This window comes from Eretmochelys imbricata, chromosome 12 (assembly GCF_965152235.1).
Source record: "Eretmochelys imbricata isolate rEreImb1 chromosome 12, rEreImb1.hap1, whole genome shotgun sequence".
Classification (NCBI taxonomy): Eukaryota; Metazoa; Chordata; order Testudines; family Cheloniidae; genus Eretmochelys; species Eretmochelys imbricata.
The window spans coordinates 40,884,084-40,908,668 of NC_135583.1; the positions used below are offsets into that span (position 1 = coordinate 40,884,084).

Below are 24,585 nucleotides of genomic sequence, written 5' to 3' on the forward strand. Positions count from 1 at the left end.
TCACCCTGCTTGTCCCTTCTCCAGCTGGGGGCTGCGGGTTGTGGAGCCCGCCCCCGTGAACTGCTCCCTGTTTGGTGCTGGCAGGCCTAGCAAGGAGAGCCTGAGAGGCCATTAAAGCAGGGCTGTACTGTGAAAGCTTTTAGTGACCCGCCCCCACCTGGCTCTCACCGGGCAGATCATTAATAACCTAGTGCACTAGCTGGGAGGGGCTCTGCGGAGTGTGGGGAGGGTCCTTTTAGACAATGCTTCATTTCCTTGGGGTGAGATCCGGGAGTTGGGGCAAAGAGCCCCCGGCCGAGTTGGAGCTCTGGGGGGCTGGTCCCCGGAAAGAGGCAGGTGGGTCTCACCTACATTCACTGTAACCACTTGGGATGTTTGCCTGGAGTGGGAGCAGCCGCATTCCAGACCTTCCCTTCCCAGGTTAATCACCTGGCTTCCTGGGGGAGGGGAGGGCGTGGGGTCCTGCAGCCATTTCCTGCTGATCTTGGAGCTGTGAGGACAAAGCAGCGGGGCTGCCATTAGCCCTGGGCTTAGACAGCACCTGGGACTCCCTGCTGTGCTGGGGGCGGAGGGGAAGGGAGGGGAGGGAAGCCTGCATTCAGCATTGACCAGGCATGGGGAAGACAACTCCCCTCCCCTCCCGCCTCCCCAAAGTTGGGGCATGCATTAATAAATGTGGGATAAGTGGAGTCTGGAACAGCAGCTGGCGGCCCCCGCCCTCCCCATAAATAAAGTTGCTGGTGCCCCGGTCAGGGTATGATTTGGAGGAGAGGGTGCAGCAAACCGCCCCAGCGGCTCCCGGGCTGCGAGCTATAGGAATCCCCTTCCAGCCTGTGCCAGCAGCGCGGGATGGCTGGGCCTCCAGAGCGACCGGCCCGGCCGTGCCCACCCAGGCTCGTGACCAGATAGTCCCAGCGTGGGCCCCACGAAACCCACCATAACTCTCTCACTCCCAGTGAAACCCATTTTAAACCAACCCTGAGGAGACCAGGGCAGTTCCCAGAGCCCAGCGTTGCGGTTTGTGCTGCTGGTACCGACTCAGGGGAACGTCGCTTTGTTTGCTTTGTCAAAGGTCCTGCTGTGCCCGGGGCACGTGGGCCAAGGAGACTGGGGCATGGGCGCCCTCTGGCTGAGACTGGCACCTCAGCTGGAGGCTGAGAGGCTCACTGGCACAGGTCCCCTCAGTTCTGTGCCTCTACAGCATCCCCGGGGCGGGGGAGCGGGCGGTTGGCTGTTGGAAGCGGGGCCTGTAGCTTTGATTAGAAGCAGCCTAGGACTGGGTGGGCGGTTATGGCGCCTGGAAGAATACAGGAGTGATGCCTCTCTTTCGAGAAGGGTGCCAATGGCATCTGTCATGTCTGAGATCTCAGGTCAGGCAAAGTTGCTCCAAAGGGCAGCATCTGCTTTAGCTCTAGTAAAAACAACGAGGAGGACTTGTGGCACTTTAGAGACTAACAAATTTATTTTGGGCATAAGCTTTCGTGGGCTATAGCTCACTTCATCGGCTACATGGAGTGAAAATACAGAAGCAGGTATAAATACATGAAAGGATGGGGGTTGCTTTACCAAGTGTGAGGTCAGTGTAACAAGTTAAATCAATTAACAGCAGGATACCAAGGGAGGAAAAATAACTTTTGAAGTGGTAAGAGAGTGGCCCATTACAGACTGTTTCAGAGTAGCAGCCGTGTTAGTCTGTATTCACAAAAGAAAAGGAGGACTTGTGGCACCTTAGAGACTAACAAATTTATTTGAGCATAAGCTTTCGTGAGCTACAGCTCACTTCATCAGATGTAAGCACTGCTTACAGACAGCCCCCCAACCTGAAGCAAATACTCACTAGCAACCACACACCACACAACAGAACCACTAACCCAGGAACCTATCCTTGCAACAAAGCCTGTTGCCAACTGTGTCCACGTATCTATTCAGGGGACACCATCATAGGGCCTAATCACGTCAGCCACACCATCAGAGGCTTGTTCACCTGCACATCTACCAATGTGATATATGCCATCATTTGCCAGCAATGCCCCTCTGCCATGTACATTGGTCAAACTGGACAGTCTCTACGTAAAAGAATAAATGGACACAAATCAGACGTCAAGAATTATAACATTCAAAAACCAGTTGGAGAACACTTCAATCTCTCTGGTCACTCGATTACAGACCTAAAAGTGGCAATTCTTCAACAAAAAAACTTCAGAAACAGACTCAAAGGAGAGAATTGGAATTAATTTGCAAACTGGATACAATTAACTTAGGCTTGAATAGAGACTGGGAGTGGATGGGTCATTACACAAAGTAAAACTATTTCCCCTTGTTTATTCCCCCCCCCCCCGTTAAATGGCCCACCTTGATTATAACTACAAAAGGTCCCCCCCACCCCGCTCTCCTGCTGGTAATAGCTCACCTTAAGTGATCATTCTTGTTACAGTGTGTATGGTAATACCCATTGTTTCATGTTCTCTGTGTATATAAATTTCCCCACTGTATTTTCCACTGAATGCATCTAATGAAGTGGGCTATAGCTCACGAAAGCTTATGCTCAAATAAATTTGTTAGTCTCTCTAAGGTGCCACAAGTCCTCCTTTTCCATTACAGACAGTTGACAAGAAGGTGCATCTGATGAAGTGAGCTGTAGCCCACGAAAGCTTATGCACAAATAAATGTGTTTAGTCTCTAAGGTGCCACAAGGGGGGGTAGCTCAGTGCTCTGAGCATTGGCCTGCTAAGCCCAGGGTTATGAGTTCAATCCTTGAGGGGGCTGTTTAGGGATCTGGGGAAAAAATTGGCAATTGGTCCTGCTTTGAGCAGGGGGTTGGACTAGATGACCTCCTGAGGTCCCTTCCAACCCTGATCCTCTAGGATTCGAAGGACTCCTTGTTGTTTTTGCTGATACAGACTAACACGGCTCCCCCTCTGAAACCTTTAGCTCCAATGTGAACCTGCTCGGTCACCGCCTCTGAGGACTGGCTGAGGCGCTTTCTCGGGCTGGGTGTCCCAGTGGAGGTGATCGACCGCACAGCTCGCCGATGGTGTCTATATGGAAGACTCTGCGAATACGCAGGTCACCACTTCCTGCCCAAGTACTCCAGGGTGGAGTTCACGGCCCCGTCACTGCTGCCAGCAGAACCTCCCTTTAAAGTGATAGCCCAGCCTAGCTCCTCAACCACCGTGTCCCTGCAGTCTGAGAACCTTGCTAATGAACCCCCCCGCCCCGCCTGGCGCTAGCGGTCTCTCCCTGGCCTCGGAAGAGCAATTAGCAGTGAGGCCGAGTTGCTAAGGCCTTGTGGCTGGGGAGCTGCGTAGCGACGAATGGGTTCGGCATGGCCCTTGTCACTGAGTCCAGGATGTTCTGCACTGCTGTGGCCTGGCCTCCGAACTGCTCGCGGACGGCGCTGCCATGCCGCTGGCTGCTGTAAAGGAGCCGGGTTCTGCCTGTGCTCGGTGGGTGGCAGCTCAGTGAAACCTCCTGCCCTCAGCCCACTGTTACAGGCGAGGAGGCTGGCAAAGCTCAGGCTTTAACACCAGCCCTCCAGGAGGCATCGACCTGCTGGTTCGCCCCTTCCGTCCCCTTTCGCGATCTCGACGCTCGGGCGCGTTGGGCCCCTGGCTGGCGGGGTTAGTGCGGGTGGGGCTCGGTCCGGAGAGAGGAACGTCCGGCTACTGGCTGTCCTGGTCTCCGGCGGGGCGGGGGTAGCCCTCGCTGGCCTGCCGGGGACTGGAATATGCGGATGGGCAGGTGGCTCCGCTTCTAACCCCCTTCTCCTGCCGGGCTTTGCTGTCTCTCTCTCCGCAGTGAGCTTCGAGAGCTGCGCAGGAAGGAAGCGGACGGCGTACCTGTCGGATGACACACGCTTCAAAGTGCACACGGACGGAGTCGTCTCAGTCAAACGTCCCCTCCAGCTCCACGGGCACGAAAAGAGCTTTTTCATCCATGCCTGGGACTCTGCCAGCAAGAAGCACTCTGCCAAGGTCACCCTGAAGAGAGAGGGGCACCGGCACCGCCGGCACACGGTATGGCGACAAACCCAGCGGGCCTGGTTCGCGCGACCCGTCGGCCCCGGCCCGGCCCGTCTGACGCAGCATCCGCTGCGGGCCATTGTGTCCCTTCAGGCCAGCCCCGGGCCAGTCTGGGCTCATCCTCTGCCAGCAGAACGGTCTCTGTGCAGCTGCAGCCACCCCGTCCCGTGACTGCCTGGCTGCCTCCCCCTTGCAGAGCCTGGGCGGCCCCCCGGGGGTCCGGTGGCATGCTGCCAGCTGCGCTGGGGCAGGGGGGCGGCTGTCAGCTATTGGGCAGGATAAAGCTGCTGGCAGCCGTTCAGCCCGCGGCTCTCTCCTGGGGCTGGCTCACTCTACAAACGAGGGCAAGGAAAGTCAGCGTCCTTGGGTACCGTCTGCGAGGCTTTGCTAGCTTCAGCCCGCTGGGAACCAGGGGCCACAGCTTCCCTTCCTGAATACTGGGGAGAGACCCACGCGGGGGCGTCCCTGACCCTGGGTGTCTCCGTTCTGCCGCCTCCTCCATGTGGGCTCCTGTAGGTCACGTGCCGCTCAGCGAGAGGAAAGGCCAAGGCGAAGCAGGAGGCTCTGGTCCCGCGGAGGAGCAGGAGTGAGCACAGCGCTGCAGGGATGCTGTCCTCCCGAGCAAAGCTGAGTCTCCTGCCAGGGAGCCGCTGCGCTCGAGCGGAAGAGGGGTGGGGTGAAAGGGAGGCTGTACATTTCAAGCGCCTGGTGCTGCGAGCTGCTGAGCACCCTTTACTCCGCGTCAGCGGGAGCTAAGGACACTCGGCAACGGGCAGGATTAGCGCTAAGTTAGGAGCTTGGACCTCTTCCAGCTCTGGCTCCTGTGCTCTGCAGCGGGGCTCTCAGATTGGCGCTGTGGCTGGTTGTCTGAACGCATCTGTTCAGTGTGCAGCGGCTGCCAAACAAGCGAACAGAGTGGTGGGGACCACTAGGAAAGGGCCAGATAAGGAGCCAGAGAACATCCTACGGCCACTACATAAATCCCCGGTACGCCCACACCTGGAATGTTGCGTGCGGTGCTGGTCGCCCTATCTCAGAAAAGATCTGTTGGAATTGGAAGAGGTACAGAAAAGGGCAGCAAGACTGAGTAGGGGGATGGGACTGCTTCTGCAGGAGGAGAGATTAAAAAGCCTGGGGCTGTTCAGTTTAGAGAAGGAACGAGTAAGGGGGCTAGGATGGAGCTCTGTACACTCATGACTGGGGTGGAGAAAGTGGATAGGAAAGTGCTGATAAGTGCAAAGTAATGCACATTGGAAAACATCATCCCCACTACACATATAGAATGATGGCGTCTAAACGAGCTGTTACCACTCAAGACAGAGATCTTGGAGTCTCTGTGGATAGTTCTCTGAAAACATCCACTCAATGTGCAGTGGCAGTCAAAGGAGCTGGGTCTGGGGCCTGTTACGTCCCTTGTGACAAAGCACCATACCCAGCTATAAAAGGGATAGGCCGAAGTTCCCTGCAATTCCAGTTACTTGTTCCGGTCCAGCCCAGCCCAGTGGTGAATTAGTAAGAGCTTGCAGTGAATGGCTCCTCAAGCCCTTAGCAGAAGGTGGAGAACCAGTGTCTGGATTTGTCTGTGTAACGGGTGTGGCTGAATCTTGGACGGTTGGTTAAAACTTCCAGCCCCCTTGTGTCTACTGCAGGGACCTCACTGTGAACCGTGTGTCTCTCCCTGCAGGACTCCCCCGCCAATGCTCAGGCAGACATATTGATCTTCCCAGAGTCCCGACTCAGCCGGAAGAGGCAGAAGAGGGACTGGGTCATCCCTCCAATCAACTGCCCTGAGAATGAGAGGGGACCCTTCCCCAAGCCGCTGGTTCAGGTATGGGAGGCCTTTGGCACAGCATCCCAGCCAGGCGTGGTGTGTTGGGTGTGTCACTCTTGGGGTGGGAGGAGGGGAGTAGCTGGGAGAAGGCAGAGGGGGAGCGTGGAGAGATGGGTGGGTGGCATTTGTTTGGAAGAACTCTTGGGATCTGACGCCCTGGTTCCGCCTTCCCACTTGCTCTTGGTTGTGCATCCAGCTGGGCCGAGGAGCCATTTCATTGCCTGGGTCTTGTGCACTAGCTGGCTGCCACAGGGCGGCCATGCAGCGCGGGCTGTGGGGAAGGCTCCATCTGCCCCCAGATGGCTGCTCCGTCAGCATTCACAAACAGAACCTCCCCAAGCCCTCTGTCTGCTACTGGGCTTGTGTAGCACCAAACCCGCCTTCCAGGCCTGTCCTCCTCCGCCGTATCCCCGCATGGGGTAAATGGGGTGGCATGTGGTGCTGAGCAGGAACCTGAACGTGAAGGGCAGCTTCTCGGGGACTGGAGGGATTCTGGCGAGATGGGAGGGGAGCACAGGCTGGGGCGGCCCCCGTGCTCAGAAACCCCCGGCTGACCTGCCCCGTTCTCTGGCACCAGATCAAATCCAACAACGGCACCAACATTTTCTACAGCATCACGGGGCGGGGCGCAGATGAGCCCCCTGTGGGCGTCTTCATCATCGAAAGGGAGACGGGGCAGCTAAAGGTGACGAAGCCGCTGGACAGAGAAGACATCAGCAACTACACGGTGAGTCCCTGGGTGCCAATGATGGAAAAGGGGCATGTTCTCAGGGACTGATGGCCCCTGGAGCTTGGAGGCGGCTGGGACAGGGCCCGAGGCTCCGATAAACTGGGTCTCACTCTGTTTCTTGTACCGCACGGTCCAGAGGGCAGCTGCCCTCTCCTCCCCCATCACGGTCTCTTCCCCGAGGCCTGGCAGAGTAAAGCCAGAGAGGAGGTGCTGACCCCAGCTGGGCACTGCCTCCTGATCTGTGCCTGGCCCTGGTCACTTGGCCACGTCAGCACTTGGCCCTGAGGCCCGGTTCTTTCCCCGAGGTGCTGAGTGCTGCTGAGGGGGCCCAGCACCGGTGAGAATCGGGCCTGGAGCGCGCTGACAGCCTAGCACCGGCTCGTTGCCTCAGCAGGGCCCCTGCTGCTTGGAGACGCGCTCAGCGTGCACCTCCTGTCTCCGAAAGCTTGGCTGGACGCTTCGTCACGGGCCCGTGGGTCTCTGCTGGGCAGAGCAGGGCTGGCCAGTGGCTCCGTGTCCATTACCGATGTCGGGGTTTGGCCCAGCAGGGAGGAGAAACCATAAATCCACACGGGTCGGGACAGCCCAGACTGGCCCCTCCCTGGGTAACAGGACCTCACTGTCCATGGGCAGCCAGTGATTATCCTCCGAGTGTGGAGGGGAGCTGGATGGGCCCTTTGAAGGCTGCTGTCCGAACCCTTGGCTTAGGCTGAGCTGGGCAGAATTCCCCCATGCGGGACCTGTTCCGTGTGGCCTGCATGTGAACTCAAGACCCTGGTGGGGATGGTCAGCCAGCAGCTGGAGTTGGGGAATTGAAGGCAAGTCCCCTCTGGCAAAGCCAGCCAGGCTCGGGCTCCCGTTCTGCAGGGATTCGTGGAACGCCATGCACAAGCCAAGCATGGCCGCTGCTTTCAGAGTCATGGCTGGGTTTGGCGGGTGCTGCTGGCTGCTCGTGGCCTCACGGGGTGGCTTGAATGGTGCCTTACACCCCGTGCTGGCTTTGCAGCTCTTTTCTCACGCTGTGTCTGCGAATGGGAAGCCTGTGGAGGACCCCATGGAGATCATCATCACTGTGAGTGACCAGAATGACAACAAACCTCAGTTCACCCAGAGTGTCTTCACAGGCTTCATAGAAGAAGGAGCCAAGCCAGGTATGTGAGCAGAGCCCCCGACTTGGGGGCTGAGACACACCGGTCATGAGATGTGGCTTTGGAGGGTTCCCTCCAAGGAGAGAGAGAGAGACAGGGACTGTTTTAGTGTTGGGTTAATTTTGCTTTGAAGAATTTAAATCCCAGAATAACCCAAAGGGTCTAAAATCTGCCCACTGAGCAGACGCGCCTTGTCCAGAGTGCGGGTGGCTGGGCTTGGAGCAGGCTCTCCCTCCCCTTCCAACCCAGCAGTTCCTTCCCCCGATCCTGCAGGAGAGTCGGCATCCTGGGGTTGACCACCTGCCTCTCTACAGAACCCGCGGAGGGGACCAGTTACCTTCGCAGAAGGCTCTGGGGCTGGCAGGGAGCAGGCGCTTGATGCGCTGATGGGGGCGGTGTGAGAACTGGAAGGGAACAGGGGAGCTAATTTGGTATCAGTAAATGTGGCTCTAAACTGTGCCGTCTGTTTACCTGTGAGACGCTCCTAGGGCTCCAGTCTTTCTATCGCCCCAGTGAGATCGATGGCTCTGGGCCGACAACTCAGCCGGCCCCTGCCCCGAGGCGCTTACAATCTTATTCCCTTTCTTTGGTGACTGCAGAGAGGAATCAGCAGACGTTAGGGATGGGAAATGCCTGGTGGTTGATCTAGTCACCTTCCCCCGTTCCCCTTGGTGGGCCAGGGCGGGATTGGTCCCGGCAGTGCGTTCTGGAGAAATGTCTCCCGCCTCATTTTGTCCTAGAAGGAGAAAATTAGTGTTGCTCTAAACTCGTGCCCAGGTTCCTCCGTGATGCAAGTGACAGCCACAGATGCAGACGACAGTGTAAACTCCTACAATGGGGTCATTGCTTACTCCATCCTGCAGCAGATACCTGAAAAACCCCACCACCAGATGTTCACCATCAACTTTGAGAATGGCATCATCAGTGTGATTGCAGCTGGGCTGGACAGAGAGGTGAGTGTTGCAGCGTTGGGTTGGAGTCAGATCCTAGCTCTGCATAGTTACGTTTGCACAGAGAGGATGGACGGCCCCAGGCTCTGAAGTGCGAGCTCCGCATCAAGACGCATAGACAGTGGCGGGTGTCCGGCACAATCCGTGTCACGCTGCAGGATGTCTTTGTCGAACTTCTGCTGTCTCCATTTCTCCTGGGTTCTTGTGCCATATTAGACCTTCCCTGCCCGGCCAGCTCTCGGCCTGAGTGAATTGTGCTTGGCAGGGAGGCAGTGGGGGGTTCAACGGGCATCTCTGCAGCACTAGAAACTGACCCTGCACGGGAGGCCTGATAGTTTGGCCGTGTTTGGTTAATTCAGCTAATTTAAATGCATCAAATCTCAGAACCACGTTGGGTTTTGTCGAAACATGGTTTTGCTGAGCCTGCACCCAGCAGGAGGGGTTGCCCTGGGAACTCTACTGATCAAGGGAAACCCACTTTCTAACAAATACAAAGTGAAACTGACGTCATTGATTAATTGTCCAAGCCCAGATAGATGTGCAGAAAACCCCCAAGCTGTTCACTGTAGATACTGAAAAGAAAAGTGAATGGTTAAAATGCTCTAGGCTACCAATGTGAAATATTCATTTTTAGTAGAGGAGACAATGACAGCTTGCCTGCTGAATTGTGAAGCAGATTTCCTTACCTGTTACTGCCGGGTTTCAGTGGATGAAACTCCCCCGAGCGGGCACCCGCAGCCAGAGGAGTGGTGTTGCTTGCTAGCTGAGTTCAGACGCTCACACCTCCTGTCTCACCTGCTGGCTGCTCTGACCGCAAGGAAACTAATCATAACAAGTTCCCCCAAGAGGCAGAGAGGCCAGGCCTGGCAAAGCCCATTCCCAGCCAGTATGGCAGCAGGCTGACGTGTCCTCCAGGTGCTAACCCCAAATTGGCTTTTGTGGCTTGCAGGTGACCCCCAACTACACGCTGATTGTCCAGGCTGCCGACTTAAGAGGCGAAGGATTTACTACCACAGCCACAGCAATGATTGAGGTCACAGACACCAACGATAATGCTCCAGTGTTCGACCCACTCACGGTAACGTAACCTCTCGCCTGCTTCTCTCTCTGTTCGCACTACCCGGGTCAGAAGCTCCACTCCCAACACAGAGGAGTTGATTAGCTACAGCTGCGCAAAGAGTGAATTAGATGCCTGAGAAAACTGTCAAGTTACTAAACCTCAGATGTGGTGAAGAATCAAAGGGGCAGAACTATTCCATGGGGTTAGAGAATCAAATTCTTCTGTGCCAAAAACATTTGCCTCTAACTGGAAGTTGCCTGAACTTGCTCCCTTTAGGAACATGAGTGAAAGGTAAACGTCACAGCAACCTCACGGAAGTACCGCTAGCCATTGCGGGAGCTGGGGACCTGCTTGTTGTGTGTGTTCGTACCTGAGTGCTGAGAGCCAGACCCTAGCTCGGCATAGCTACATTGAAGCCGGTGGAAATTGCTGATTTCCCCTAGCTGTGGATCCTGGCCCTGGGTGTGTAGTTATGGAATAGCAGCTGCAGGGACAGATGTCTTCTGTCGCTGGAACACTCATGCAACTTTCCATCCCCCGCCCCCAATGTATGGGGCCCCTTGAGGAGAGTGTAGCAGCTCTGGGTCCACCAGCGCTCCCTGGAAATAGGTGTCGTGATTCTGGCCCAGGATCTCCAGCTGCGGCTCCCTTTGGAGCCCAGCAGCTGAAGCAGCTGCGCTGTGCCCCTGTGTGGAGGGTTCCAGCCAGTCAGAGCGGTGCCCTACAGTCCAGCCTGTCCCTCCTATTGCAGTACCAAGCCACGGTGCCCGAGAACGAAGTGGGGGTGCTGGTTGCCAGGCTGAGTGTGTCGGACAGGGACAAGCAGGGCTCTCCGGCCTGGCAGGCGAAGTACAAGATTGTGAGAGGGAACGAAGGGGGCTTTTTCACCATAACCACGGATCCCAACAACAACAACGGGCTCCTGAAAACTTCCCAGGTGAGTTGTGCCCACCCAGCTCCCGCGCCTTACCTTGACGTGACTTTGAAAATGCTACGGCCCAGGGGGACGGCTCCTGGGGTCCTCAGCTGCAGCGCTTCCCCCTCCTGCATGCACCCGCATTCACCCCAGGAACGTAAACCGGCCCGGCTCAGCCCACCACTGCTCTCAGGCTGCAGGAGCACGATCCCCAGCAGAGGGTGCCCTGGGGAGCTCCCAGTCCTAGTCCCCAGAGCCCTGCTGCGTGCGAGTCCTTCCCCGGGAAGGTACAGCTCTGTCTGGGGGCGCAGGGGCTTTCCCTCAGCCACCCCAGAACCAACTCTACTGAGACTTACTCTTCTGAATCTCTTCCCAGCACTGCTCAGGGGGGGCAGGGGGGAGAGTCTGTCTGGTAGGACGGACTCGGGGCTTTAGGTTCTCAAAATTTCTCCCTCCCCCCTCCGGGTCTGGTTAGGGGCTGTGGGCCTGCCCATGAGGGGTCAGAGCTCGGTGCGCTACCTCCCACGGGCCCTGTGGGACTGCACCGAAGAGTGGGGAGGGAGCACGGCCAACGGATTAGACCAGGGGACTGAGAGTTGAGCAATCCTGTCACAGAACTTCAGTGCTTCCTTATCCCCGCCAGTGCGGTGGGGATGGTCCTCCCTCCCGGAGAGGGGCCCATGCGGGTGGAGCACTGGAGGGGTCTTGGATGGAAGGCACCCGGGGAAGGGAACAGCGCGCTCAAGGGACCTTCCTGAAGCGAGCCTGCTGATGGGCGGAGTTCCTCTGCCACCCGGTTAACGTGTGTCCTCTCTTCAAGGGCAGGATGAATAGCCTCCCAGCCATTCACAGCCCTGCTCCCTCCTCTCTGGGAATTCTCCCTGGCGTTAGCAGGGTTTATATTTTGTCTCTCCTGGAAAGCTGACTCCTTCCTTTGCCTCCTTTCCAGGGCCTGGATTTTGAGGTGCAAAGACAGTTCATCCTCAATGTTATCGCAGTGAACGACATTCCCTTCTCCGTGTCTCTCCCAACTTCCACAGCCACCGTTACTGTGAACGTTGAGGATGTGAACGAAGCCCCAATCTTTGATCCACCTATCAAAAGTGCAGTGGTCTCAGAGGATTTGCCTGTGGGACAGCAAGTCACCTCCTACGTGGCCCGGGATCCAGATAAGAGCCAGACGCAGAAAATCAGGTAAGGGCAGGAATGCTGCAGATAAGCCTTGGCAGGCCCCTGGGACTGAGCTCACAGCAGCCATTCGATTTGTGCATCAACTGCTCAGGCCACCCCTAATCAGTCCAGAAATGCTGTGGAGCAAACACAATGTGGCCTGTGCATGGCCTTTCTGTGTCCCATGGACCCAGGGGAAAGCCAGGCATTAAGGAGGTTCTGATTGTTGGCAAACTCCTCCTTCTTGCATCGGAAATCATCTCAATCATCTGCTCTCTTGAAAGGAAATAAAGGCAAATGCTCCAGGCAGATCCATGGTACAATTGCCCTGCCAAAACTCATAACTACCTTTGCACAATCTACCTTCATGCTTGAAAATTGCGTAACTGGAAATATACCGAGCTGGCTGTTTGCCCAGCTAACCAAGCAGATCAGGGGCGTAGCTATGTGTCCAGCACAGCCAAGCCGCCTGCAGCTCCAGGCAAATCAGGCTGCTGCCTGGTAACGCGAAGGCCTGGTTTACGCTACAGAGTTAGGTTGACGTAAGGCAGCTTACATCTAACTGGGTAAGCGTCTACACTAAAATGTAGCTCCCACCGATGTAAGTCACCCACTACACCGACTTCATAACTCCACCTCTGCGAGAGGCGTAGTGTTTCGTCGATGTAGTGTCCGTGTAGACACCCTGCCACTGACCTTGCCTGTTGGCTGTCAGCTCTGCATGGGGCTCCAAGCTGGACCCCCCTCCCCGGCAGTGGGGCTCCCAGCCATAAGAGCCGACTCTGTCGATTTCAGCCGACTCCAGCCCTGGAGCACCCACAGGGAAAAATTGGTGGGTGCTCAGCACCCACCAGCAGCTCTCTGTGGCCCCCGAGCTCACCTCCGCTCCGCCACCGCCTCCTCCCCTGAGCGCACCGCGCTGCTCCGCTTCCCCCAAGCCCGGGAGCGGAAGGCAGGGGGGAGAAGCGGAGCGGCGCTGGCGTGCTCGAGCAGGGGCGGGGAGCGGTTCCTCTGCTCCCCCCCAAAAGGTTACTCCCCGTCTGCCGCCTCCCCTGAGCGCACCGCCGCTCCGCTTCTCCCCCCTCCCTGGCTTGCTGGGGAGGAGGGGAAATGTGGTGGGCCGGGGCGGGGGGAGGAGGCGGGGCAGGGGATTTGGAGAAGGGGTTGGAATGGGGGAGGGACGAGCACCCATCAGCACCGGCTAAAGTCGGCGCCTATGCTCCCAGCTTCAGGCCCAGGGCAGCAGGGCTCCAGGTGTCAGTGCCCCACTGAAGTCGGTCAAAGTGCTTCTGCCGCTGACAGAAGGAGCAAGTGTGGACGGGAAACGGTGTATTAATGTCGGGGCTGCCTGAACGTCGCCTTAATTTTGCAGCGTGGGCATGCCCAAATCCACCCTTCCGCACCTCTCTCCTGAGCTCTTCCCTTCAGTTCCTTTAGCCGTGTGCTCTCGACACCTCTCTGGCTGGCTGGAGGGCAAGTAAACAGCCCCTCTGGTCTGAAATGAGAGAAGCTGCCTTCCTGCCAGCAGTCTGCGAGAGAAAGTGAACCCTAGCAGGCACCTGAGAGCCCTCGGCAGGGCGGCGACCGGTCCTCGCCTGCAGGGGATGTAAGCATGAAAGGGGCCAGTTGTTCATATTCACAAACCTAGTTTGCTAGATTTCAGCCTTAAACTCTCACTGGCAAATTCATTTCATGTTTCCATAGAGCACCGCCCACCTGCTCAGCCCCCGCACTCCCCCTCCCCCCATGCTGGACCTTTCTCCTCACACCTGCTTGCCCTCCCCTCCAGGTACAGCATGCGGAGCGACCCTGCAGGGTGGCTGGCTATTGACGCCGAAAATGGCACCATCACAGCCAAACGCCCTCTGGACAGGGAGTCGAGCTACGTAGTCAACAACGTTTACAAGGCCACAGTCCTGGCTGTCGACTCTGGTAAAGACACGCGCCTCCCTCTTGTTTCGGGCCCCTGTTCTCTGTCCAAGTGAACTGCCTGTGTGATGTGCAGTAAGGCAGCGATCGCTCGCGACTCTCCGGCAGCAGCGCTGCCTTCACGCTGTGTTTGGATCCAGACGCCCCTGGCAAGAGAAAAGGGACAAAACCTCTCCTCGTGCTTATGTGGCGGCTTTCCTCCCCCAAGTCCTGCACTGCTCCACAGAGTAGAGAGCAAATAGCTGCTACCCCGGCGGTGGGGAAAGTGGTGTACAAGCCCCTGGCTGCACTGTATAATATTCTGGGACAGGAAAAGGAAAAATAGTGCCCGTTGGACACTGCCTGGGCAAAACGTGACTGCCCAAGCTGGGACGTGGCCAAGACACCAGGGCTAATGCCACAGGAAAAGTAATGGCCCCAAGTGGTCTGCACTTTCCTGAGAGACAGAGATGGACTAAATTAGTGCTGTGGGAATGCTCACTAAAGCATGGCACCGTTTAAGCAGGGGTGGGCAAACTATGGCCCAGGGGCCGCATCTGGCCCATAAGGCCTTTTAATCTGGCTCTCGAGCTCCTGCCGGAGAGTGGGGTCGGGGGCTTGCCCTGCTCTGCATGTGCCATGGCTCCTGGAAGCAGCGGCATGTCCCTCATCCGCTCCTACGCATAGGGGCAGCCAGGGGGCTCTGGACATTGCCCCCACCCCAAGCACCGGCTCTGCAGGTACCACAGCCAAGGTGGGACATGCTGCTGCTTCTGGGAGCTGCTTGAAGTAAGCGCCGCCCGGAGCCTGCACCCCTGACATCCTCCCATGACCCATCCCCCTGCTCCAGCCCTGATCCCTCTCCTGCCCTCTGAACCCCTTGGTCCCAGCCTGGAGTATCCCCCAGCCCCACCCCACAGCCCGCACCCCCATCTGGAGCCCTAAACCCCTTGCCCCAGCCCAGAGCCCCTTCCCACAGCCTGAACTCATTTCTGGCCCCACCCCAGAGCCCGCATACCCATCCGGAGCCCTCACCCACTCCTGCACCACAACCCCCAATTTCATGAGCGTTCATGATCCGCCATACAATTTCCATACCCAGATGTGGCCCTTGGGCCAAAAAGTTTGCCCACCCCTGGTAAGGCCATCAGCCCAGGTCCCCTCCGCCCCGGCCCATCTGATCGCTAGGTTCTCCCCCAGCTGCCCGTGCAGTGCTCGTACCAGGTGTGGGAGTCAGCTTGGCGGCAGAGTGTGTGGGATTCTAGTGTCCCCTGCACTGAGCCGTGGTGTCGCTCTCCCTTAGGGCAGCCAGTCGCCACGGGCACGGGGACCTTGCTGCTGACCCTCACGGATGTGAATGACAATGGGCCAGTGCCAGATCCACGGGAATTTTACATCTGCAATCAGAACCCAGTGGTCCAGATGTTAAATATTGTGGACCTGGACCTTCCCCCAAACACCAGCCCCTTCAAGGCGGACCTGCTGCACGGCTCCGGCTCCAACTGGACAGCAACTGTGAACGCTCAGGGTAAGGGGCTGGGCCGCTGTGCGCCCCTCTCGGCTTCTTCTGCTGCGAAGCAGGCTGTCCCCCCGCCCCGGCCTTCCAGAGCAGTCAGTTGTGTGGGGAGCTACCCCACGCTGGTATTCCCGCTGGGGCTGGTGGCCCAGGGGCTGCGGGGTAGAACTGGGCCCATCCGCCGGTTCTTTGTTGCTTTGTTTGACTTGCAAAACAGCCTGCGGAGCCACAAGGCTGTTCCAGTTACTGCTTGTGCTCCCCGCCCCCCAGCAGAGCGAGGGGCAGAGACCCCAGCCCCCTCTGGGGCCTGGTGCGTTCTCACTAACCTGCCCAGCCGCTGCTCCTCAGAATGAGAATGTGAGAGCTCTGGAGCAGGCATGTGTCTGCCAGGCCACTCTTCAGGTGCCAGCCAACCCTACCGGTCTCCTGAACCCACAGCGGGTAACTGAGGGTAGAGCCCCCCTAGGAAGGACCCTGAACGTGTGAAGGGGGCTCAAGCTTCCCCACTCCCGCTGGGCCTGCTGGTTGTAGCCAGTGGCAGCTCCGCCCCCCTAATGCCCCCAATGCCGGGGTCACTGCCAGCTGTAAGGGTTGCGAGCTTCCCCCCACCCCTACGAACCCCAAGCTCCGTAAACCTCCCTGCAGGAGCTGGGCTTTGCGGACAGCCAGGCCCTCCCAGCGGGGAGGCTGTTCTGCAGTGTGTCCAGCTATAGAGCTGGAGGGGCTGGCGGCTTTGGCCTCCCACTGTGCCGGGGTCCTGCAGCAGTGCTGATGTGGCATGGCCAGGCCTCGGTGCTGAGACTACCCACCTCCAGGATCCCGTCACTTTCTGACTCAGGCCCTAAATCCTGCTCTCCCCCAGGAAACAGCCTGGCCTTAAAGCTAACCAAATACCTGGAGCCAGGAGAATACAGCATCTTCCTGCAGCTGGTGGACAACCAGAGTAAATCCCAGGTGACGACTGTCAAAGCCAGTGTGTGCGACTGTGACGGGGAAGCCAGGAACTGCGAGAGGAGAGCAGCCATCGCGGGCGGTCTGGGGATCCCGACCATCCTGGGGATTCTCGGAGGAATCCTTGCCTTGCTGAGTGAGTACCGCGGGCGGAGTCCCCTCACCCCGGAGAGAAGCAAAGAGCCTCCCGTGCCTGCCAAGCGAGTTACTGTTGCAAAAGGCCTTAACCTCAGACTCACGGCAACTCCCCTCACTGCTGAAATGACTTCCCAGCGTGCGCCGTTGCCTGAGAGCTCCCTGGCTGGAGCAGTGCATCAGAGGGAACTGCTCCCACTGCTCTCCGGCCTGGCCTGGCAGTGCAGGTTGCTGGCCCAGATAAAGGCAATGCTTTCACTCCCTCTTTCTAGTCCTGCTGCTGCTGCTGCTGCTCTTCGTGAGGAAGAGGAAGGTGGTGAAGGAGCCCTTGCTTCCCCCCGAGGACGACACTCGAGACAACATCTATCACTACGACGAGGAGGGCGGCGGGGAGGAAGACCAGGTGGGTGGAGCTCGGAAGCCGTTGCTCTCGGAAGGCCCTGCTCTCGGGGCAGAGCGGCTCCCCTGCGTACGGCTGGGGCTCTGCGCTGAAAGTCTCCAGCGCGAGAGCATCGCGGGGACCTCCTCCGGACGCAGGCAGGATGGGCTCTTTTTGGGCCTTGCCCAGTCTCACAGCCAGGCTCGTGTGGCCTGGCGAGGTCACACAGTGGGTCAGTGGCATTGCCGAGCTCTGAAACCAGGATCCTCTCGATCCAGCTGCTTGCTGTGCTGATTGGCTCTGCGGGCATCCCAGGTCGCTCCCCAAATGCGGTGGTCGCCATCACCCAGGGCCTGGAGTTACGCTGCGTCTTGGTCGCCAGCTGCCCTCTCCGATCTCTGACACCCCCCACGTCAGCCCCTCCACTGTGGGCCAGGCCGTTCGGACAGCCCGAGTGTGACTCGCTCGGCACGTTGAGTGCGTGCGGCCGATGCACGGGGGGGGCCTGTGGAGCTGCGCTGCCTCTCGGGCCTCGGTTCCCCAGTGTGGCCCTGACAATGCTGCCCTTGGCTTCTCGTGGCCAGTAACGTTGGATTTGCTTGTGCTTCTAGCACTGACATGAGCCAGTTACGGAAAAGGAGGAGGAGACATGAAAACCCACTCCGGCCTTCAGCGCTCCTACCCCCTGGTCCCTCTCCCCCCACTTCAGCTACCGCTTCCCGGCAGGTCTTGGTACAGAGCCGCTCTCTGCAGTGCCCCTGTGCAGGGCTGAGAGCTGGATGCACCCCGAGGGAGGCGCTGCTGTGGGGTGACACTACAGTGGTGGGGGAAGTTCCTGCTGTTGGGCCCTGCCTGAGGCCCCCCCCTTTACAACCTTGCTTTGGCTGCATCTCGCAGAACAGCCTGGCTTTCTCTTGCTCGTTTCCTGACATCCCACCTCTTCTCCCTCCTCCATAGGACTATGACCTGAGCCAGCTGCACCGCGGCCTGGATGCTCGTCCTGAGGTCACCCGCAACGATGTCGTTCCAACTCTCATGCCAGCCCCGCAGTACCGGCCACGCCCCACCAACCCTGACGAGATCGGCAACTTCATCGATGAGGTGAGTGGGGCTCGTCAGTGCCCAGCAGGCAGAGGAGTGGGTTACTCAGAGCTCTGACTCTGTTAGCAAGGCTTCCCGTTGGCTCGGGCTGTGCAGCAGAATCAATTGCTGTGGGCTGGGCTGTGCGAAAGCCCTTCCTTAGACCCTGCACCATAATTCCTAAGGCTCCGTCTCTGCGCCCAGTGGGGACACTAAAGCCAAAGATCCAGAATGTGAAACTCACTGGGGCTAGGGCATTCTAGGTGTCAGGCCCTGGCTAGGGAGCTCTTTCCTGCAGTTCAGGACTAGCCCCCTTCAGAGCCTGGTGCACAGCCCTTCTCTTCCCCCCAACCTGCCCCCAAGTAGTGAAGGCAGAGAGGAGTCCGATTGCCATCCGTTATAATGCTTGGAACTCAGCATTTTAATTCTCTTGGTGACAGCTCTGGGACCCCCTCACAGCTGTGTGCAGTATCAGAGTGCGCCAGATACAGGTGCTCCAGAGTCATCTAAACACCTGGTCAGGACTGGGGTGCCTGCGGGGCCAAGCCCACAGGGACAAAGGGAAGGGGAGATGGCATTCCTGCTGAGCATCCTTGGGGGAGCTAACTGTCTTGCTGGATTGCCCCCCGACCCCTCGGTGGGGCCCAGGTGCAATTCTGGAAGACTGCCCAGATCATCCATGGTAGTGTTGGCCCTCTTGTTCCTCACCTGCTTCTGTCAGCCGTGAAATAGCCCTGTTGTCAACTGGGATAAGCCGCACCCACGTGCAGCGCATCTACACTGGGGTGTGCACTGCTAAGAATAGCCCCAGTGCAGACAGGGCTCCGGGTGGATCCCCCCGCACCTCTTCACAGTCAGATCATGTTGTGAAGGGTTCCTTTGTGGTCACGAGAGCTAGAGGTTTAAGTTTCTTCCAAAGAGAAGCCGAGTCTCTAGCACGAGATGCCAGCTCCCATGGGTGCAGGGTGCCGTTGCATGGGCTGCTAACTGCGCTGCAGATACAGAGTGTGCAGGAAGGGCTGATTCTGGGCAGCAGAACTGTACTGCTCCTCCATTTAAAGTCTGCCTGAGATTCTCCTGAGGGCATTCCCCGAGTGGCACCTCTGGGCAGGGCGAAGCTGTTGCTCTAGCTCATGATTTAACGCTCCTCCCCACCCCCAGAACCTGAAGGCGGCCGACACTGACCCCACTGCCCCGCCATACGACTCCCTGCTGGTGTTTGACTACGAGGGCAGCGGCTCCGAGGCGGCCTCGCTCAGCTCCCTCAACTCCTCCGCCTCGGACCGGGACCAGGACTACGACTACCTGAACGATTGGGGCGGCCGCTTCAGGAAGCTGGCCGACATGTACGGCGGGGGCGAGGACGAGGAGTAGGTGCCACCAGTGTGTGCGGGCCGCAGCTGTGAGAGAAATGTCGCTGCGGCCCGTTCGACACACACCAGCAAGGTCTTCCCGAGCAGGCTGGATGGCTGAAATTCCCTTTCCTTAGCAGACAACAGCACTATGTGAATCTGTCCTCCTCGCAGAACCTGGCTCAGTTTCTTCAGCCCCTGTTGTTCAGCCGTGGATAGCCAGGGCTTTCCAGGTTAATGGGGGTGGGGGGATTCTGTTTCGGTCAACTAAGGGCCTTGGTAGCAGCCTGCCCAGAGTGTGAGGCTTCTGCCCAGAACACGCTGCACTTTGACGGCTTCACTGTAGGGGCTGCAGGTCTCGGCGTGCTCAAGGCAGAGCAACGCACGCTGGGATCTACAGCCTCCACAGACTGACTGGTTCTAGGAGAGGGCAGACGTGCCCCACCCTTTAGTTACCCCAGTTTTGTTTCCTCTCGTGCGGCTGGGGAGCTCCTGGCTGCTGTTACTTCCCCCAGATGGCCAGCCACAGCCACTTCCACTTCCCTGTGCCCACGTTGGTGAGTACTCACAGCCACCTGCTAAATGGCCTAGTCTTGCCTCTTTGCAGCACACTGGGCAAGGGGTGCCCGGAGAACGCACTCACACCAGTCTGGTGCTGTGTAGCAATGTCTTCACCTGCCATGCTGCAGGCCTCCCAGGACAGGGGCTGCTAACTTCTGGGGCTTCTCTCCTCCAGCGGTATCATTAAAAGGTAACCATTTCCCCAGTGCTCTCAGAATACCTCATTCCAAATTCAGGAAGCCTAGCGGGAAACTCCCCTCCACCAGCAGATGGGATTTGTCCACTTTTTAATGCCACCCATTGTGTGGTTCGGTGCTGCGTGTGCCCATGGAGTGGGCGTGTTCTCCAAAGGAGATGCTGAAGAGCAAGCGTGAAGTAGCCTCTTTCTCAGTAACTGTGGAGACCAGCTACCGCTGGGCCAGTCTGGAACACAGCCAGATTGTGAGGGACTTTGCCAGAGATATTTTTATTGAATTTTCAGATGCCCCTTATTTTTAATATTATTGTTACCCTTAACCAAGAGCTGCACTTTGATACGTTTAGCGCTGTGCCAACCCAAAGACCAAAGATGATGGTAACCCGTTTACTAAGCAATCACAGGCACAGGAGATATGGGGGAGAGCCCCCAGGAAATCCTCAGGGAACGGACAGTAGATTCACACCCTTTCCTGGAGAACCCCAGACTCACCTTTGTGTGCTGGTTTTAATGAACCCAGCTCGTCCCTGTCCAAGCGTTCGTATGCTTGGAACCTGATGATAATTTGTCTCTGTGTGCTGCAGTAGTGACTTTCCATTGCCCTAGAGTTCAGTGTTCTTCCCCACCCCTACACTTTGCCATGCACTCCTTACCCCTCCAAAAACCTGGATTATAAACCAACTCCTAAGTAAAGCGCTCCTGAGTCCCTCCTCTCGCCTGTGCGGCTAAGGGCTGTAGTCTGTCCTCTGCTGACTGGAGGTGTGACTCTGAAGAAGTGTGTCACGTGATATTCGTGCCTAGTACACTTGGGGCTCTGTATAAATAAATGCAACGTCTAAAACCTGACTGTCATCCCAGTTTGATGCTATATTTTTGTATAAAGTTGTTCATTCATATTTCTGAATAGGGGAGAGAGGATCTATAAAATTACCAGCCAATACCATGCCATGTTCTTTTCACGTAGTATTTAGCAGAATGTCTTATTTGATTTAATAGCTATAGGCCAATTTATATTTTTCCATAATGTCAGATTGTGGCTACTTCCTTCATTGTGTTGTCTAATCTCTAGTGTGTGCAGTGTAATTACTGTGCAATGGAGCTTTTAGAAAAAGGAAATGGCTTTATTTGGTTTCTAAACTGTGTATTTGGCTGCCTTAATACTTTGTACCTTTCTGTGACGGGGAATGGTGGGACACAAAGGAAGCTCAGAGAACAGCAATAGCTTCGTGTTAATCTGAGTACATTTTTATAACATTTTAATACATTTGTTTTAAAAAAATACTTCTCTCTTTTAATGTCAAGGCTAAAAGTCTCCGAACCGGTTTTGCTGCCCGTAGCTCATTGTGAATACTCTGTAGAACACTGGTTCTCAAACTTTTTTTTTCCGCGAACCACTTGAAAATTGCTGAGGGTCTCGGCAGCCCACTTAATGATCTTTCCAAATGTTGTTTGTACCATAGGTAACTATTGTAAAGCGCTTTGGATAAAAGTGCTATATAAGAAAACTTAATAATAATTCAAGTTTTTGGTTCTACAAATAAAAGCACACAACTCATATTTTAATATCCGTAGTCTTACCTTTCTAATGCGATGGATGTGGCCTCTCTCCCCCACTGCAGCAGCCTCCGAGCTGGGGCTGGGAAGGACGGGGGGTCTCTCCCCCGCCACGGAGCTGGGGCTGGGGAGGAGGGCCATCTTTCCCCAGCAGCCACAGCGCTGGAGCTCGGGAAAGTCACCTCTTTCTCTGGCTGCCCAGCCCTGCACATCCCAAATTCCCCCCACCCCCTCTTCTCACCCCACTGCCCTCTCCCACCTACCCCTTATTCCCCCCGAGGCCACCACCTCACCTTACATGTGGATCTTCTCCAGGGTCCAGGCACCTAATTAGTGGAGTCACGCTGGCGCGGTTCCCCTGGTTAGGTGGGTGGCCCTTCGTGCTCTCGTGTGCGGCTGCCCAGGCACGCACCTGAGAGGGAACGATCCATGGACCACCTGAATGGAGCTCGCAGACCACTGTTTGAGAACCGCTGCTCTAGATCTCCAAAGCTGAAGTCCAAGCCTGTCCCCCAAGGTGCAATGCTGTGGTGTCTCTGATCAGCCTCGGCTGGCTCCTTTGGAAAAGAACAAAAGACAAATGCTTTCCTCAGCCTCTGGCTATTCTGTATGAAAATGGCTTTCGGAACGGCCGCACGCCGTGGGACAAACCTGGAGTGCTGCTGGCAGAGCAGGAACTAGCTAACCATTCTCATTCCAGCAGCTGGAAGAGCACCTGCTATTGCTTCATACACCAATGGAGGGGTCAGGCTGGGATCCATTTTATACAAACAAGGCACAAGAAAGGTCAGAACTAGACTGATTGAGTTTTGGGGCTAACTCAAAACAGCTCATTTCCCTGCAATGGTATAGGACAGCCCCAGCCTACTCCAGGAAAGTTTTGCTGGTCCAACTATACAAGTACACCAGCAACCCCCTCACCCCACCCCACCCCAGTATAGAGGCAGCTTCAACTGGCAAGAATTGTTTTGCTGGTATAACTCATGCCAGTTCTCCAAGTGAAATAAGTTATGCTGGTATAGCTGCATCTACCCAAGGACTTTTGCTGGTGTAGAGATGTTGTCAAAATTCACCCCCCTCTGTGACATGGTTACACCAAATAAAGATTCTAGTGTAGACATAACCATTGAATGATAGTGAACCACACCATCAATGCTGGCTATTCAGCAGCAGAAATCGTAAGGAGAACTGAATGGTTGCTGAGAGTGAACGCAGTTTTACCCTGCTCTCAGCTTCTTCCTGACAGACCCCGGGCGCGTGGGACATGATGATATCTGGTGCACTGGACACAAGGCTGAACTGGAGAACTGGGCTCCAGCCTCAGGTTCCTTGTACTGTACACACTACCGAAGGACACTGGTGCCCTGTGCGGCCAGCCCTGAGGTGTGCACGTGTAACTATCCACCTATTCGCTCTCCAAAGGGCCATATGGGGCACATATGGCTGAGCAGAGCTAGAAGAGGCAGGAGTCCAGCAAAGTAGCAAGTGGGTGGGTCAATCCTCCATTTGTTGATCCGGGGTAGGAAATGGAGGCAAGAGGCTAGCTTTCCTCTGTCAGCTGCTGGGTGGAGGGCTGGAGGCTGGTCAGTGCAGGGGGTCTGGTAAGCAAGGAGTGAAACCTGAGCTGTTGGGACAGAACTGACTTGGGCTGCTGGGAAACCAAGGTCTGTCTACACTCCCCAGGGCTGCCAGCAGCACCTGGATGGCCTCGCTCGGGGGACTGGCGCAGCGACAGGGGCTTAGATGGAACTGGTCTGTTGCGTCCCTGAACTGGGCGTCTCGTGGCTGAGGGGGCCCCCCCTAGCCCGGGGCCTGGGGCTGCCCCGTCTGCTAGGGCCCAGCGGGGGGCCTGCAGGGCGGCGAGGCCCTGTCCACGCACCCTGTACCGGGGGGCCCTGGTGCAAAGCCTGGCTGCATGGGGGACACGGGGTGCGTAGCAGCGCGGCTGCAGAGGAGCCAGAGGAACGACCCCCAGGAGCCCGGCGGCAAGGGCCGAGCCCTGAGCCATGCTACAAGCTGACTAACTGCCCACGGTCTGACCCTCCCAAGATGGCGGGAAGACAGCTCACGGAAGCTTATGCTCAAATAAATGTGTTAGTCGCTAAGGTGCCCCAAGTCCTCCTGTGGCGGATTCGAAGAGGACTGCGTTAGTCTGACCCTCCCAAGATGGCGGTAGGGCCAGTCCGCTCCTCCCCCTAGGGGGCGGTACGAGTCTGACCCTCCCAAGATGGCGTCTCGGTGCGCTATTGTGCGCAGGCGCAGAGGGCGCGGGCGCTATGGCCGGGAGTTTGAAGCTGGAGCGGGTGGTGGAGGCGCTGGCGCTGCTGATGGGGAGGCCCGGAGGAGGCACCGGTGAGAGGGGCGGGCACTGTGGGGCTCGCATGTTGGGGTCCCCCCCACACGCCCTGGGTGTCTCTATCGCCCCGCCCCCGCAGGAGTCCCCCCGCCTCCCCCGTTGCCCGCAACAGCCCCTCCCTGCCCGCCATTGCCTGTGTGGGGCCCCCGCCCCCTCATTGCCCGCAGCAGCCCCCTCATTGCCCGCAGCAGCCCCCCCGCCGCTCCCCATTGCCTGTGTGGGCCCCCCCGACCCCGCCATTGCCTGTGTGGGGCCCCCCGCCTCCCCCATTGCCCGTAGCAGCCCCCCCGACCCCGCCATTGCCTGTGTGGGCCCCCCCGACCCCGCCATTGCCTGTGTGGGGCCCCCCCATTGCTCTCAGCAGCCCCTCCCCGCCCCCCATTGCCTGTGTGGGGGCCCCCCGCCTCCCCCATTGCCCGCAACAGCCCCTCCCTGCCCGCCATTGCCTGTGTGGGGCCCCCCGCCACCCCCATTGCCCTCCACAGCCTCCCCACTGCCCCCCATTGCCTGTGTGGGCCCCCTGTCCCCGCATTGCCCTCAGCAGCCCCCCCCGCCCCCCATTGCCTGTGTAGGGCCCCCCGCCTCCCCCATTGCCTGCAGCAGCCCCCCCCGCCCCCCATTGCCTGTGTAGGGCCCCCCGCCCCCCCATTGCCTGCAGCAGCCCCTCCCCGCCTCCCCCATTGCCTGTGTGGGCCCCTCCCCGCCTCCCCCATTGCCCGCAGCAGCCCCTCCCCGCCTCCCCCATTGCTTGTGTGGGGCCCCCTGCCCCC

At 57.7% G+C, this 24,585-nt stretch overlaps 2 protein-coding genes across 3 annotated transcripts in view; both read left to right on the forward strand.

Moving 5' to 3' along the window:
- LOC144272673 (B-cadherin-like) overlaps positions 1–19,170 on the forward strand; it is a 42,236-nt gene extending 23,066 nt beyond the window's left edge. Inside the window, exons 3-16 of the mRNA XM_077830917.1 lie at positions 3,799–4,016; positions 5,707–5,850; positions 6,431–6,580; positions 7,590–7,734; positions 8,509–8,684; positions 9,631–9,759; positions 10,493–10,678; positions 11,607–11,851; positions 13,617–13,759; positions 15,039–15,263; positions 16,114–16,338; positions 16,610–16,740; positions 17,674–17,817; positions 18,958–19,170. Of these exons, the coding sequence (XP_077687043.1) occupies positions 3,799–4,016; positions 5,707–5,850; positions 6,431–6,580; positions 7,590–7,734; positions 8,509–8,684; positions 9,631–9,759; positions 10,493–10,678; positions 11,607–11,851; positions 13,617–13,759; positions 15,039–15,263; positions 16,114–16,338; positions 16,610–16,740; positions 17,674–17,817; positions 18,958–19,170 (2,474 nt within the window). The remainder of the gene's footprint in view (positions 1–3,798; positions 4,017–5,706; positions 5,851–6,430; positions 6,581–7,589; positions 7,735–8,508; positions 8,685–9,630; positions 9,760–10,492; positions 10,679–11,606; positions 11,852–13,616; positions 13,760–15,038; positions 15,264–16,113; positions 16,339–16,609; positions 16,741–17,673; positions 17,818–18,957) is intronic.
- A 4,556-nt stretch (positions 19,171–23,726) lies between these two features.
- Positions 23,727–24,585, forward strand: part of TANGO6 (transport and golgi organization 6 homolog) — an 89,556-nt gene continuing 88,697 nt past the window's right edge. For both annotated transcript variants that reach the window (XM_077831257.1, XM_077831258.1), the window contains exon 1: positions 23,727–23,811. In XM_077831257.1, the coding sequence (XP_077687383.1) occupies positions 23,736–23,811 (76 nt within the window). In that variant the 5' untranslated portion in view covers positions 23,727–23,735. The remainder of the gene's footprint in view (positions 23,812–24,585) is intronic.